This window comes from Rhinolophus hipposideros (genome assembly GCF_964194185.1).
Source record: "Rhinolophus hipposideros genome assembly, chromosome: 2".
NCBI classification, from domain to species: Eukaryota; Metazoa; Chordata; class Mammalia; order Chiroptera; family Rhinolophidae; genus Rhinolophus; species Rhinolophus hipposideros.
The window spans coordinates 61,388,480-61,405,382 of NC_138048.1; the positions used below are offsets into that span (position 1 = coordinate 61,388,480).

The 16,903-nt window shown below is 34.5% G+C and overlaps 1 protein-coding gene across 2 annotated transcripts in view; it reads right to left on the minus strand.

Annotated features, from left to right (window-relative positions):
* Window positions 1-16,903, minus strand: part of VPS8 (VPS8 subunit of CORVET complex) — a 236,051-nt gene that overhangs the window by 36,048 nt on the left and 183,100 nt on the right. For both annotated transcript variants that reach the window (XM_081062741.1, XM_081062742.1), the window contains one exon: window positions 3,704-3,757. In XM_081062741.1, coding sequence (XP_080918867.1) covers window positions 3,704-3,757 — 54 coding nt within the window. The remainder of the gene's footprint in view (window positions 1-3,703; window positions 3,758-16,903) is intronic.

The window sequence follows — 16,903 nt, forward strand, 5'->3', positions numbered from 1 at the left end:
TAGCTTAGTCATTTCAAAGCAGGGCCTCTCCTCCATACTCTCGCACCTGTGTACCTTCCAAGGGGTATGGTCACTGCCAGTTCGCCTGTCCCAATCAATACTGAGGTCCTCAAGAACAAAGATTGTGTTTCCCATCTCTGTAGTCCATTTCTGAGCTCAGTGTGTAGTATAAAGAAATACTTGCTTAATGGACAATAATATAAAAGCATAATAAAGTGAAAGGACATGGAATTAGGAGCTTGCAGACATGTTTTAATACTAGTTTCAATAACAGCTGAGTACTTATGGATTATATGTCAATAATTGATAGTATGTGTCAAACACAGTGTTGGGCACTCAAATTGTGTCTCATTTAATCTCCAGGACAATTCTGAGGTAGCACCATCATTTTACAGAAGAGGAAGCAAAGAGGCTGACTTATTCAAGGTCATTCAGATAAGTAAGTGGAAGAGTCAGTTTTTGAACTGAAGTCTGGTTGAATCCAAAGCACATGTTTTTAACCTCTACTTTGGAAGTGTGTCTCACTGGGGAGCTTGTGGGGGGAAAATTTCCTTCTGGATTCCAATTTCCTCTTTTGTTTACTGAGTGAGACTAAATTACTTAAGCCCTTTCCAGCTCTTCATGCTACCATGACAGTTCTGAGCAGCAACAACCATACCTCAGTCCTGCCTGCCCTGGCTGTCTGGACAAAAGTGGAAAAAAGATTTTCACATGCAGCTTGTTATAGGGCTTTTCAGACATCGTATTCTGTTTTTTTTTTCTTCTTTTGAAAACGTCTCAGGGGATTCTGAAGGCAGAACCCATTTTTGGCACACAGTTTTGAAGGTAAAACCTGCTGTTAGTCAACAGAGCCAGCAAGTTGTTATTTTTGTTCTACAATCCTTTGGTGACATGAATGCTCACAGAAGTTGTAAAAAAGGACAAGGAAAGAAAACCTATATCCAGGGACACGTCAACTATCAGAGAAATAGAAATGGTAAAAGAAAACAACAAAAATGTCAATCTGTTTAGCACGTTCCAACTGTGCTGCTGCAGCTGAATAAAGAAAAGGATTTCAGTGGTTCTGGAGACATCATCTGAGGACTGCTCAGTGGAGAGATTCGCACCCTATCTGTGCCACAATATTTACACTCAGGGACTGAAGGTCTATCCCACAAGTACTTACTGAGAACTTTATGTGGTATGTGCTGAAATGTTAGTATCTCAGGCCAGTTTTCTTTAGGTACAGCTGTCTAGATAGCTCCTCCTTAGAATACATTTCCTCAGCAACCACTGACTGATACCAGGATGCGTACCTGGTAGAGAGAATGGGAATTCTAGGACAGTAATAAGTCTATGCTGGCTAGGAGACCGATGCTGGGCCCAAACCCTCACTTAGCTTCTCTGGAAGAGGCAAGGAGTCCTGTTGATACCTCATTAGGCCAACCAATCAGAAAGAACCTTTGACAGCATTAAGATGACTAAAAATCACTGTTATTTTATACTTAGGAATAAATTTAACCAAAGAAGTAAAAGATCTGTACTCAAAAAATTATAAGACACTGAAGAAAGACATTGAAGAAGCTACAAATAGATGGAAACACATACCACGCTCATGGATAGGAAGAATCAATATTGTTAAAGTGTCCATACTGCCTAAGGCAATATACAGATTCAACGCAATTCCTGTCAAACTACCAAGGATATTTTTTACAGAAATAGAACATATAATCCTAAAATTTGTATGGAACCATAAAAGACCCCGGATAGCCTCAGAAATCTTGAGAAATAAGAACAAAGTCGGAGGTATAACGATACCTGATTTCAAACTATACTACAAGGCTACAGTAATCAAAACAGCATGGTAGTGGCATAAAAACAGACACATAGATCAATGGAAAAGAATAGAGAGTCCAGAAATAAATCCATGCCTATGTGGTCATTTAATCTACAACAATGGAAGCAAGAATTTACAGTGGGGTAAAGACAGTCTGTTCAATAAATGGAGCTGAGAAACCTGGACAGACACATGCAAAAAAATGAAGCTGGACCACCTCCTCCATATACAAGAATAAATTCAAAATGGATTAAAGACTTAAATGTAAGATCTGAAACCATAAAACTCCTAGAAGAAAACATAGGAAGAAACTTTACAGACATTACCTGGAGTAAGATTTTTACTGATATATCCTCTCAGGCAAGAAAAGTAAGAGAAAAAATAAACATGTAGGATTACATCAAACTAAAAAGTTTTTCCACAGCAAATGAAACCATCAATAAAACAAAAAGGGATCCTACTAAGTGGGAGATATATATGATAAGGGATTAATATCCAAACTTTATTAAAAAACTCACTCAACTCAACTCCAAAAAAACAAACAACCCAATTAAAAAATGGGCAGAGGACATGAAGAGACATTTTTGTAAAGAGACATACAGATGGCAAACAGACGTGAAAAAATGCTCAACCTCACTAATCATTAGAGAAATGCAAATAAAAACCACAGAGAGACACCACCTCACTCCAGTCAAAATGGCCATCATCAATAAATCAACAAATAACAAGTGCTGGCGAGGATGTGGAGAAAAGGGAACCCTTGTGCACTGTTGGTGGGATTGCAGATTGGTGCAGCCACTATGGAAAACAGTATGGAGGTATCTCAAAAAACTGAAAATGGAACTACCTTATGACCCAGCAATTCCACTCCTAGGTATCTATCCGGATAAATTCAAAACTCTACTCTGAAAAAATTTATGCACCCCTATGTTTATTGCAGCACTATACACAATAGCCAAGACATGGAAACAACTGAAATGCCCATCGGTAGATGACTGGGTTAAGAAACTGTGGTGCATTTATACAATGGAGTATTACGCAGCCATAAAGAAGAAAGAAATCTTACCATTTGCAACAACATGGACGAACCTAGAGAACATTATGCTAAGTGAAATAAGTCAGACAGAGAAAGACAAATACTATATGATCTCACTTATATATGGAATCTAAAGAAAAGAATAAATGAATAAACTAATTAGAAACAGCCTCAGAGACATAGAGGAAAAACTGAGGGTTGCTAGATGGGAGGGGGCGTGGGGATAAGGGAGAAAGTGAGGGGATTAGAAAACAGTCAGTAACCAAAAGATGGCCACGGGGTTCTGAAAATTAATTTGGGGAATGTAATCCATAATGTTGTAAAGATTTTGTAGAGTATCTGATGGACACTTGTCTCATCAGGGAGACCACCTCAGGGATGATGTAGATGCCTGATCACTGCACTGTACACCTGAAGCTGAAGCTGAACAATAATGACTGTCAACTACAAGTTTATATCTATATCTATATATCTATATCTATAGATAGATATCTATATCTATATAGATATAGATATATAGACATATATCTATATCTCTCTCTCTCTCTCTCGCTATATATATATATATATATATATATATATATATATATATATATAGTTACAAGAAGTGGAGTACAGCATTAGGAATGGAGACAGTGGAAATGTAATGGCTGTGTGCGATGTCAGAGGGGTAGTATATGGGGGGAGAGGGGTTATCACTGTGTGAGGGATATAAATGATAAATGTCTATTACATTGTTTTGTACTCCTGAAACTAATTTTTAAAAAATCACTGTTACTTTAGGAAAATTGTTAAACAGAGGAGAATAAACACACAGAAGGAGGAAGTTGTTTTTTGTCTTCAAAACTCACTTTCTTAACAGCAGGATCTCCTTTGGATGAATGACAGGCTGGGGACATTTTCACCTGCGAAAAAAGGCAAACATTTTAATATCCTCTTATAGTCTAGTTTTATTTGGCCAACAATCAAAAAAATAAGTCAACTAGAATTGGTATAACTGAAATAAAACATATATTTTCAGAGGAATAATTAATAAATTTGTTGTTAAGTCCCTCTGAAATTTTTCTGGGGATCAAAAAGTCAGTTGTTAGCCAAGCTAAAAACATGATTAGGATAAGAAAAGTAGAACAGATGGTTTAAGTTGGTTTTAACCAAATGGTGAGGAAACATACACATTTTTGTTGACAATATTAATCAACTGACACAACTGTCAATGCAACTGTCAAAATTTCTTGCAAAGTCCAAATCCGAGTATGCTTTGTGATGTAACATCCCTTTCAAGCAAAACGAAAGAGTGTGATAATAATACTGAAGGATTTAGATAAAGTATCAGCCAAACCATAATAAAAGGATGTTTAGCCCAAGGAAGAGAAAAGTGATGGTGCAGGAAGATCTTCAAATATTTGAAGAGTTGAAAGAGATTGTCACATTAGATACATGAGTGAAACCCAACCACATGCTGCCTGTAAGAAGCATACTTTAAAGGCACAAATGCATTAAAAGCAAAAAGACTGGAAAGATATGCCATCACAGCACTAGATTTTAGAGCAAAGATTATTACCAGGGAGAAAGAAGGTCATTTCATAATCATAATGGAGTCAGTTCATTGGGAGGATGTAACAATCCTAAACATCTATGCATCTAATAGCCTAAAAGTACATAATACAAAAACTGAGATAAGTGCAAGGAGAAATAGATTGTATAGTCAGAGATTTCCATACCTCTCTCTCAATAAACGAGAGAACAAGTAGGCAGATAATTAGAAAGGATGTACCCAATTTAAAAGTGGGCAAAGCTCTCGAACACACATTGTCCCAAAGACATACAAAAGGCCAACAGGCATAGGAAAGATGCTCAACTCATCATTAGGAAAAGGCAAATCAAAACCACAATGAGATATCACCTCACACCTGTTAGGATGATTTTTATTAAAAAAAAAAAGACGAGATATCAAATGTTGGTGAGGACGTGGAGAAAAGGGAATGTGTTGGGAAAAGGGATATGTCAGTGGGAATGTAAATTTAGGTACAGCCATTATGAAAACTGTATGGAGGTTCCTCAAAAAATTAAAAATTGAACTACCATATGATCCAGCAATCCCACTCCTGGGTATATAGCCAAAGGACTAGAAGTCAGTATCTTGAAGAGATATCAGCACACCATGTTTAGTGCAGCATTATTCACAATAGCCAAGATATACAAACAACCTAAGTGTTCATCAATGGATAAATGGATAAAGAAGATGTGGGTCATACACACACACACACACACACACACACACACACACACACACACAATGGAATATTATACAGCCATAAGAAGAAAGAAAATCCTGCTATTTGCGACAGCATGGATGGACCTTGAAGGCATTATGCTAAATGAGACAAATCAGACAGAGAAAGATAAATACTATATATTACTCAGGTGTTGAATCTAGAAAGGCTTAACTCATAAAAACAGAGAATAGAATGATGGTTATCAGGGGCTGGGAGATGGGAAAGTTGGGGAGATACTATTTAAGGGTACAAACTTGCAACTAGTACATAAATAAGTTCTGGAGACCTAAGGTACAACTTGGTGATTAGAGTCAACATACCGTATTATAAACTTCAAAGTTGCTAAGAGACTAGGTTTTAACTGTTCTCAACACAAAAAAGAAGTGATCATTATGTGACACGATAAAGGTGTTAGCTATACTACTGTAGTAATCATATTGCAATATATAAATGTATCAAATCAACATGCCGTACACCTAAAACTACACAATATTATATGTCAATTATAACTCAATTAAAATATTTTTTTAAAGATATAGAAGACTTAACACAACTACCTTCATCAGATGGACATTTCCATAACATTACTGCCAATAAAAGCAGAATACATATTCTCTTCAAGTACGCGCTGACCATTTACTAACATAGACCATTTTCTGGCAATAAAATAATTTTCAATAAATTTAAAAGAATTCAAATCATACAAAGAATGTTCTCTGACCACAACAGAAATAAATTAGATATCAATAACACAAAGATCTCTGGAAAAATTCCCAAATATTTAGGAACTAAGTAACATACTTCCAAATAATTCATGGATCAAAGAAGAAATCAAAAGGATATTAGATCCAAGAAACATAAAACCTATACCAAGACTGAATCATGAAGAAACAAAATCTGAAAAGGCTAATAACTAGTTAGGAAACTGAATCAGTAATCAAAACCCTCCCAACAAAAACAAAAAAGCCCAAGATCAGGTAGTTTCATTGATGAATTCTACCAAACATTTAAAGAACTAACGCCAACTCTTCTCCAACTCTTTCAAAAAATTGAAGAGAAGGGAACATTTCCAAACTATGTTAGGTGGTCATCATTACCCTGATACCAAAGCCAGGCAGGACACTACAAGAAAAGAAAACCATAGGCCAATATAATTAGTGAACACAAGATGGAAAATCCTCAACAAAATACTAGCAAACTGAATTCAACAGCAAATTAAAAAGATCATACATTATAATCAAGTGGAATGCATCCCTGAGATGCAAGGAGAGTTGACCATACATAAATCAATAAATGTGATACACCACATTAACAAAATTAAAGAAAAAAACTGTATGATATAGAAAAATCATTTGGAAAAATTCAATACTATTCATGATAAAACAAACAAACAAAAAACACTCAACAAAGTAGGATTAGAAGGAAACTATCTCAACATAACAAAGGCTATATACATAAAAAAAGCACAGCTAACATCATATTCAGTGGTATAAGATTGAAAGCTTTTCCCCTAAGATCAGAAATAAGACAAGGATGCCTGCTCTTACCACATCTATTCAACATAGTACTGGTAGTCCTAGCCTAGGCAAAAAGAAGGATAAAAGGCATTCAAATTATAAAAGAAAAAGTAAAATTATTTGTTTGCAGATGACATGATCTTATATGTAGAAAATTCTAAATTTACATTCCAAAAATACCAAAATGCTGTTAGAACTAATAAACAAATTAAGCAAAGTAGCAGGATACAAAATCAACACATAAAAATCACTTTGTTTTTCTATATACTAACAATGAACAATCTGAAAAGGAAATTAAGAAAACAATTCCACTTACCAGAGCATCAAAAGGAATAAAATAGGAATAAACCGAACCAAGGAAGCAATAGACGTGTACACTGAAACTATAAAATTTTGCTCAAAGAAATTAAAGAAAACAAAGTTAACTAGAAAAACATTCCATGTCCACGGACTGGAAGATTTAATATAGTTAAAATGTCTGTACTACCCAAAGCAATCTATAGGTCCAATGCAATCCCTAACAAAATCCTAATGGCATTTTTTTGCAGAAGTGAAAAAGAAAAAAAATCCATCCTAAAATTTGTATGGAATCTTAAGGGACCTGAGTAGCCAAAACAATCTTGAAAAAGAGCAAAGTTGGGGGGCTCACACTTCCTGATTTCTAAACTTACTATAAAGCTACAGTAATCAAAATAGTGTGCTACTGGCATAAAGACAGATATATAGACCAAATGGAGTAGAATAGAGATCAGCAAACCAAATTCAACAGCACAGGAAAAGGGATTAAGAAGTACAAATTGCCAGTTATAAAAACAGACACAGGGATGTAAATAAAATACAGCATAGGGAATATAGTCAATATATTGTAATAAACATGTATGGTATCAAGTGGGTACTAGGCTTATTGGGGTGATCACTTCATAAGTTATATAAATGTCTAATCACTATACTGTATACTTGAAACTAATATATTGTATATCAACTGTACTTGAAAAATACAAAAAATAAAAGGATTGTATATCACGATCAAGTGGGATTTATCACATATATGGTCAAATGATTTTCAACAAAGGTATCGAGACCACTTAATGGGGGAAAGGACAGTCTTTTCAACAAACAGTGATGGGAAAACTGAAGATCCACATGGCAAAAAGAATGAAGCTGAAGGCATATTTATCATCATATACAAAAATTAACTAAAAATGGATGGAAGTCCTAAATGCAAGAGCTAAAAATATAAAAGTCTTAGATGAAAACATAGGAGAAAAATTTCATGACCTTGGATTTAGCAATGATTTCTTGCGTATGATGCCAAAGGTACAAACAATATTAAAACTCCATCAAAATAAAACACTTTTGTGCACCAAAGGACATTATAAATGGAGTAAAAAGGTACCTCACAGAATGGAAGAAACTATTTGCAAATGACATATCTGATAAGAAATTAATATCCAGAATATATAGAGAACTTCTAAAACTCAGCAACAAAACAACCCAATTAAAAAATAAGTAAAGGACTTCAATAGACATTTCTCCAAAGAAAATATATGGATGGCCAATAAGCACATGACAAAATGCTGAACATTATTAGTCATTCACAAAATGCAAATTGAAAATGCAACGAGATAACACTACACACCTATTAGAATCGCAGAAACCAAAAAGACTGACTACACCAAGGATGTGGAGGAAATGAAATCATATGCGGTTGGTAGGAGGGTAAAATGATACAACCACTTTGGAGAACAGATTGGCAGGTTCTTAACATGATAAAAATACATTTTCCATATGAGTCAGCCATTCCATTCCTTAGGTATTTACCCAAGATAAATGAAAGTAATTTGTCCATACAGAGATTTGTACACAAATCTTAAAAACAGATTTATCCATAATAGCCAGAAACTAGAAAAGTCTAGATGGCTATCAACAGGTGAAATCATAAACAAATTACGGTATATCCATAAAATGAAACATTACTCAACAGTAAGAAGGAATGAACTCTTGATACAACAATGTGGATGAATCTCAAATAATTATGCTAAGTGCAAAAAGCCAGACCAACAAAGCATATATACTTTACGGTTTCATTTGTCTAAAACTCTAGAAAATGCAAATTAATGTACTGTGACAAAAAGCCAATCAGTGGTTCCCAGGGAACAGAAGTGAGGAACTGAATAAATTTTTTGGCGGTGATGGATAGGGTCAGTATCTTGATTACGGTGATGGATTCATGAATGTATATATGTCAAATTCATACACTTCATGTGCAATTTATTTTATATCAATGATACCTCAACAAAACATTTAAAGAAATTTTAGAGTACAGCTAAAACAGTGCTTAAGAAGAAATTTATATCTTCTTATGCTATATTGGAAAATAGGAAAGGTTTAAAATAAACCACCTAAGCTTCCAATTTAAGAAGCTAGAAGAAGATCAAAATAAAACCAAATTAAGTAAGAAGAAGGAAATAATAAGCAGAAGTCAATGCAATAGAAATCAAACAAAATAGAGAAAATTAACAAAGCCGAGGTCGGTCATTTGGAAATACCTACAAAATTAGTAAGCTGCTATGTAGATTAATCAAGAAAAAGAGAGTATAAATTACTATTACCAACAATGCAACATTACTGTAACATTACTTACAGAGAATAAGTAAAAAAGAGAGTAAGTGCCTATCATGAACAATTTTATGCCAATAAATTTGGCAATACAAGGACACATTCCTTGAAAAATAACATAAAAAAAAGGACCCCAGATGAAACAGAAAATATGAATAGTCCTATATTTATTAAGGAAATTAAAGCTGTTATCAAACCTGCCCACAAAGAAAACTCCCAAGTTCATGTGGTTTCAGCAATGAATTCTAGCCCATATTAAGTACAGACTAATATATGCAATCAGAACATCAACTTATTAATTTACAAGGAAAAATAAAATTATTATTACAAGTAGTTTGATACTAGATACTGTCTGTCTAGACTGATGTAAAAGAGGTGTAAGTACTGGGTAAGCAATTGGAATTAAGTTCTCAAGCCTCTTTCAATTCTAAGAGTCAAATTCTAAGAACCTATAGACAGTATAGATGATGAAGACATTTCCTAGCACTGTGGCATGTCACAGGCTTTTCCGCCTTTCCCCTCTGACTTTCAGAATAACTTTAGAAAACATACCTCAGCTCAGGATCAAAACAGCTGGCTGTCCAGACTGTCCTTTCAGATTCAGCAGCTCTGCAAAAATTAGACTTGACAGTCTTTGCTCTAACATACCATGATATTAATACTGTGGAATTTATTCCAGATGTATGATGTAGCTTGCTAAACGTGATCCAACTTTAATTCCTGGTATGCTCTTTTTGAAAAGAGAGAAAATAGATTTTCAAAGCAAAGTAGTTCTTTAAGCTTAAAAAAAAAATGACCTCATGAAAGAATCCGCAGACTTTTAAAAATAAGCCAAGAACTGGATGTGGTGCTGGACAATTTATCTGAGAGAGCTGTTCTCTGGAGATTAAGCTAGAGAGTGTTTGAAGTGGCAACAGAAATGGTTCAGCATCGCTCACGAAAAGGTCTTGTTTTTCATCTAACAGGATTCCTTCTGGAAATGCCTCAGGCAGTGCAGTTTAAAAGAGATACTTTAAATCCAGGTGTGCAGACCTCAGATCTGGGGATATGGTTGATATAACTAAGCTACGGCCTTCATGATAATGCTGAACTTTGGTGAGTGATCTTGGATAATGATTCCTCATTTAGAGAAGCAACCTGATCTGAAGTTTAATAGCAATAAGAATACCTTCTTTATCATTTTGCTCTTTTTTTAAAAAAACAAGCCTTGATTTTTCTAATTACAAAAGGAATTCATGTTCACTAATGGAAATTTAGAATATACAAAAGAGCAAAACAAAACAAGTAAAAATCAGAACCCAACCACACAGTAGTAACTACTACTAACATTTGGAATCACAATTTTGTGGTCTTTTCATAGTATATGTTGAGAATGTTTATTTGACCATATCAATATTCAACATGATTTTTCATGTCTATAAAGTAGTCCACTCATTGCATAGCTATACCATAACTAATCTGACCAACTATTGAGAGGCTATTGAAACATTTAGGTTGTTCTCAATTTGTTTATTTAAAAAAAATGCTGTCGTAAATATCTGTATATAACATTTGGCATTCTTTATGTTATTTCTGTTGGACGGATTCTTAAGAATCCCTGTTTCTAAGGGTACAGACGTTTAAAACTACACATTGCCAATTTTTCTTCTGACAAGTAAGATGAATCCACAAACCCTTTTCCTATAATTCTGAAATCTAAAAAACTCTGAAATCAAAAGGATTTCTTTTTAAGTTTTTGGCACCAAAAGTCCTCTGACAACAAAACCTGACCTGAACTGAAGTGAGGCTGTTTATAGTCCTTATTTATCCCACATAAGCATTTGATTAAGGGATGCTGGCCCAGACTGGGAATGCTATATGATATACAATGTATGCCTCATATTACCTTTCTTTTAGCACTTCAAAGATGCCATTTTATTGTCTTCTGGCCTCCCCTCTCCTTTTTAAAATGAGAAGTCATCCATATTATTATTGTCTTATCTTTGGCTGCTTTAAAAATTCCTCTTTATCTTTGGTTTCAGTAGTTTGACTATGACATGATGTATCTGGGTGTAGTTTTCTTTGTATTTATTCTGCTTGCAATTTGCAGTTTTTAGACATATGGGTTGATGTTTTTCACCAAATGTGGGAAAATTTCAGACATTACTAGGTCACTCCACGGCCACTTCTCTTTCTCCCCTCATTTTTTGGAATTCCAATGATAGATAGATATATTAATGACAGATAGATATATATTGTATACATATAATATATATGTATATTACATATATTAGACTTTTTGATATTGTTTCACAGGTCACTGAGTCCTCTCTTCATTTATTTTCAATCCTCTAATCCTATATGCTTCAGTTAGGAGTATTTCTATAGAACTGTCTTCAAATTTACTGATAACATTTGTCTCAGTCTTAAAAATGCTACTGATAATCTAATACACTTTTCATTTTAGATATGATTTTCAGCTCTAGATTTTACACTTTGTTTTTAGCTCTAGATTTTACAGTTTTATTTTATAGTTTCCATTTATTTGCTGAGATTTCCCCATATGTTCAATCATTCTGCTGATCTTTATATCCTTTAACATATTTGTATTTTCTATTTTAAAGTCCCTGACTGCCAATTCCAACATATGGCTCATGCATAGGTCTGCTTCTGTTGATGTTTTTTCTCTTAAATTATATTTTCCTCCTTCTTCCATTGATTGTGTCATAGTTGAGCTTTGGCTTTGTTAGAGGATTTATTTTGCTTTTTCCTTTAGTTTTGGGGCAGCCCTTAGTCGTAAAGCACAGTCTTTCTGCAGCTTCAGTGAGGTGTGTATCAATCCCCCTATTTGACAAGACTTACGCTCAAAAATCAACACTATCTAGCTATTGAAATATCTGCTCAGTTCTTTAGACCTCCTGATGCAACTTTCTGTCTGGTTTCTTACAGCACGGTCTGTGTATGTGCAATTCTGAAACTCATAAAAAGATTAGGAGTTCCCTTCTCATTGGCACCCTTCTTTCTGAGATATCCCCCCTCAATTTATAGCTGCTTTGGTAGTCCTGAACTCTGACTTCTGTTTCTTCATCACAGTTAGAATGCTCCTTTCTTTTTAAGCTTTTTTCCCAGTACTCTTAGGCAAACTGAGAAGAGCCCTAAGGGAAAAGCTGGTTAAATGTCGAGCTCCCCTAGTTTGTTTCCTTTCTTTAAGGTGTGTGTTTGTTACAGTTTCTGCCTGCTTCTGGTTGTTTTCTAGACAATGTTTTTTCTTATTTTGTCTAGAGCTTGTAATTGTTATTGACAGCAGGGCTGTCCAATACAGCCAGGCTACCCTGCCATTACTGGAATTGGAACTCTGTATTACATTTCTTCAAATATTTTTTCTGTATTATTTTTGCCCCTACTTCTTCTAGAACTCCAATTACACATGTATTTTGCTACTTGAAGTTGTTTCATAGTTCACTGATGCTTTATTCATTTCTTTTCAGTTTTTCTCTCTGGGTTTGATTTGGGACAGTTCCTACTGCTATAAAGTCAAGTTCACAAATCGTTTCTTCTGCAATGTCCATGATGCTGTTATAATCCCATCCAGTGTGTTCTTCATCTCAGACATTGTAGTTTTAATCTCTAGATGTTCTATTGGGTCATTGTAACTTCCATATTTCTATTTCACATGTTAAATCTTTCCTCTAGCTTCTTGAATATATGGAATACAATTATAATAATTGTCATAATAACTGTTTTAATGTTCTTAGTTACTAATTTTATAATCTATTATATAATATAACAATATAATCTATTTCTCGATCCATTTTCAATGGACTAAGTTTTTAAAAGACTATTTTTAAGTGCAGTTTTAAGTCACAGCAAACTTGAGAAGTACAGAGATACTGCATATATCCCATGCTCCCACAGGTGTACAGGCTCCCCCACCAGTGGAGTAAATTTGTTATAACCGATGACACACTGCATTGACACATCATTATCACCCAAACCCCATAGTTTACATTAGGGTTCACTCACGGCATTGTATATTCTATGGGTTTGGACAAATGTGTATTGACGTATACCCACCATTACAGTACCATACAGAGTATTTTCACTGCCCTAAAAATCCTCTGTGTTCCATTTATTCATCCTTCCCTCCACACCTTGGCCCCTGGCAACCACTGATCTTTTTACTGTGTCCATAATTTTGTCTTTTCCAGAATGTCTTATAGTTGATTTTCTCTCTTCTTTATGACTTGTATTTTCCTGCTTTCTTGTATGCCTCGTAATTTTTTATCAAATGCCAGACATTGTGAATTTTATCTGGTTGGGTTAGATATTTTTCTAATCCTTAATAGATTCTTAAATTTCGTTCTGGGATGTGGTTAAAATACTTAGAAATAATGTGATCTTCTTAGGTTTTGCTTTTAAGCTTTGGTAGGTGGGATCAGAACAACAGATAGTTTGGGGTTTACTTTTCCCCTAATACTGAGGTCAAGACCTTATTTAGTACTCTCCGTGCTGTGCTGTGAATTATGAAGCTTTCCAGGCTGATGTTATTCCTCACTCTGTGAATTTGAGGCACTGCTACTTATAATCCTTTTGGATGCTTCTTTTTCTGGCCTTGAGGAGTTTCTTCACACAGGAGTGGATAAATACTCAACACAAAGTTGCCTGTGGCAGATCTTTGGAGCTCTCTGTGTGGCTCTCTCCTGTCCGATACTCTGTCCTGGAGTCCCAGCTCTGTCTCCTTGCCTTCCCTGGAGTCCCAGTTCTGTCACTTCAACTCAGAGAAACTGATAAGCCCTGCCTCAGTTTCCTCTCCTTGTACCATGGCTTGGAAACTTTCTCCTGGCAGTAATTTGGGGGCAAACCTAGGGTTTACATAATTTATTTCTTGTCTCTCAGAGGTCACTCTCCTTCACTGCTTGAGGTCCAGTGTCTTGAAAACTGTTTAATATATTTTGTCCATTCCCTACCTCCCCTTCAAGAAACTCCAAATGCATCCTGTCAGAAATGGAAGTCCCTGTATTACCTTTCTAAAATAAAAAATTCTGAATTCTGAAACATATCTGGCCAAAGGGATTTGGATAAGGGATTATGAACTTGTACAAATATGCATTCCCACTAGTAGAAGTTAAAAGTGTCTCTCTCCTCACATCCTTATCAATATAAATGCATATATATTTTTTAATGTATGACAGTTTAATGTGTATTTTTAAAAATGTTCCAGTTATTGAATAAGTAAAAAAGTGACATCATACTACAGCTTTAACTTGTATATCTTTGATCACTAGTAAAGTTAAATACTTTTTCACATTTCATTAGACAACATAATTTTTTTTAATGTCCTTTGCCTATATTTCTGTCAAAGCTTTTGTTCTACATAAAGACTGGAAACACTTTCAAGGTACTATTGTCATCTTTCAGTCTGTTGGACACAGCCCTTTTCTGGATCAAAGGGAAGTGCACAAATGTATAGAACTTGAAGAATCTGATTGTTACAGTGCTCAGGCAAAGAGGTGAAGACTGGGCTGGTAATAAAGATGTGGCTGTCTATCCATTTTCCACAAACACAATCAATGGATCATATTAATACTTTTTTAAAAAAGGATTTTTAAATCCTATTCTCTCTAAAAATGCAAACGAAACTCTTTGCCAGAGTCTTACAGGCTTTCAGGATCTGGCCCTGCATAGTTCTTCATTTCGTTCCTTGTCATATTCCCCTTCAGTCATTATGTTCTAACCACTGATCTTTTTTCAGCTTTGTGAACAGGTCAACTCCCTCCTCAGTTGCTTTGTGCTTGTTGTTCTCTCTTGCCTGTAATGTTCTTTTTCAGGCTGGTACCTTTTTATCTTTCAAGTCTTAGCTTAAGCATCTTCTCTGCAGATAGATATTCCCTGACCACCCAATTCAAAGTAGGTTTCCCCTCATGTTCTTCTTCCCATAACATTCTATTCTTTCCCATCACAGCATTTATATACCGATCACAATTTGAAATTACATATTTGATATATTGTTTGTTTAATTATTGTCTAGCTCTCTTACTAGATGGTAAGATACACGATGGTGGGAACTATGTTTTCTTTGTTCACCAATGTATACTTAGTACCAAGAATAGTGCATGGACCCAAGCAGGCATACAGTAAATATTGGCTACAGTAATAAATCGCTTAATACTAGAGTATAACAAGATTACTGGAAAATGAGTAAAAGTCTCAAAAGCATTCATTTTTAATAGGAACATTCATCACCTCTTGTACTTCTGAGATATATTAATCTTTATTTAACCTGTAAATTTAATTTAGAATTTAGAATCTTCTAAGAAATGCTGCTATCACCAAAAAGTGAAATTTCATTTTTTAGCATTCAGTTTCAATCTAACATATTTACAACTGGGAGCTAATATTCTTTAAAAATGTACAAATGAAAACAGGGCATTAATACCCGTGTTCCTATTTCATTCAATAGCATATAAACTAAATATCCAATTTATGGTGGGAACACCAAATAAATACGCAATGTACAATGGTTAATAGAAAATCATGACCGGTGAGCATAAATAAATGTTATTTACTGAACAATTACTTGGAAGTTGTAAATACTTCCCTCTGATATTATTTATAAATTTACCCTGAAAGACAAAACATTTTCTTAGACAACTTTAAAAATGAAGAAATAAAACCACTCCAAGTACCAGGGAAAATATCAATTTATTTCATTATCTCCCTTTGTGATTATTTAAGGATGAGTAGGCCTGTATGTTTATCTCTACTGCCCTTCTTCCTCGGATAGTTACCTCATTGGAAAAACAAAAAACTCTAATATAAGGGATGGTTTATCCAAATCTGAAAGACATTGAGCAATACATTACAAAATTCTTTCAAATGAGTCTCTAAATGCTCTTGTTTTTTAAAATTTTTAAAGGAATAACAACTTGAATGTTTCTGGTACATAAATAATATGTTAATTTATTACCAGCTCTCAAGAACTCTAAGCCCTGTTAATAATATAATAACGTTAAAACTGAACTCTAGTAAACCTTCAATTATGTTTCTTTGAATTTATATCAAGTTGCCTGTTGAGCAATATTTATTTTTAAAATGAATAGTAAGTTAATGTCTTCCAATGCTAATCAGTACCAATGAAGATGGTTATTTGCTATTATAACTTTAATAAAGGAAAAATCAAAGAAAATTATATATTATATTGTACTATATTATATTATGTTGGAACATTTGTTGAGAAAATATAATAGAATAATAAGTTCTTCAGCTAAAATTAGTTATTCCAATGTATTTCATCTGTGGGCAATATGTGGCGAAAGCACACCAGAGAATCATAGAGACTTGCAAGGACTATTCTGTGAACCTACATTTCTGATTGAGCTGCTATAAGCTTGAGTAGGGAGGAGAGGAGAGAAGGAAAGAATGAAATTTCAGTCATTTTTTTTTTCTATCTGTAAAAAGAGAAAGTGCTTATTCCTTAGGAAAGCAAGCTTTCTAGGGAAATACCTTTCATCACATCTGTGCAAATCTGTTGGAAGGCAACTGCTATGTCAGTTACTAGTTATATATATTGACCAGTTGTGAAAAACAGAAATGAGATAAGGAGTGGCAAGAAGAAAGACTTTATCCACCAAAACCACAGTTTTGAGGGTAACTGTTGCAT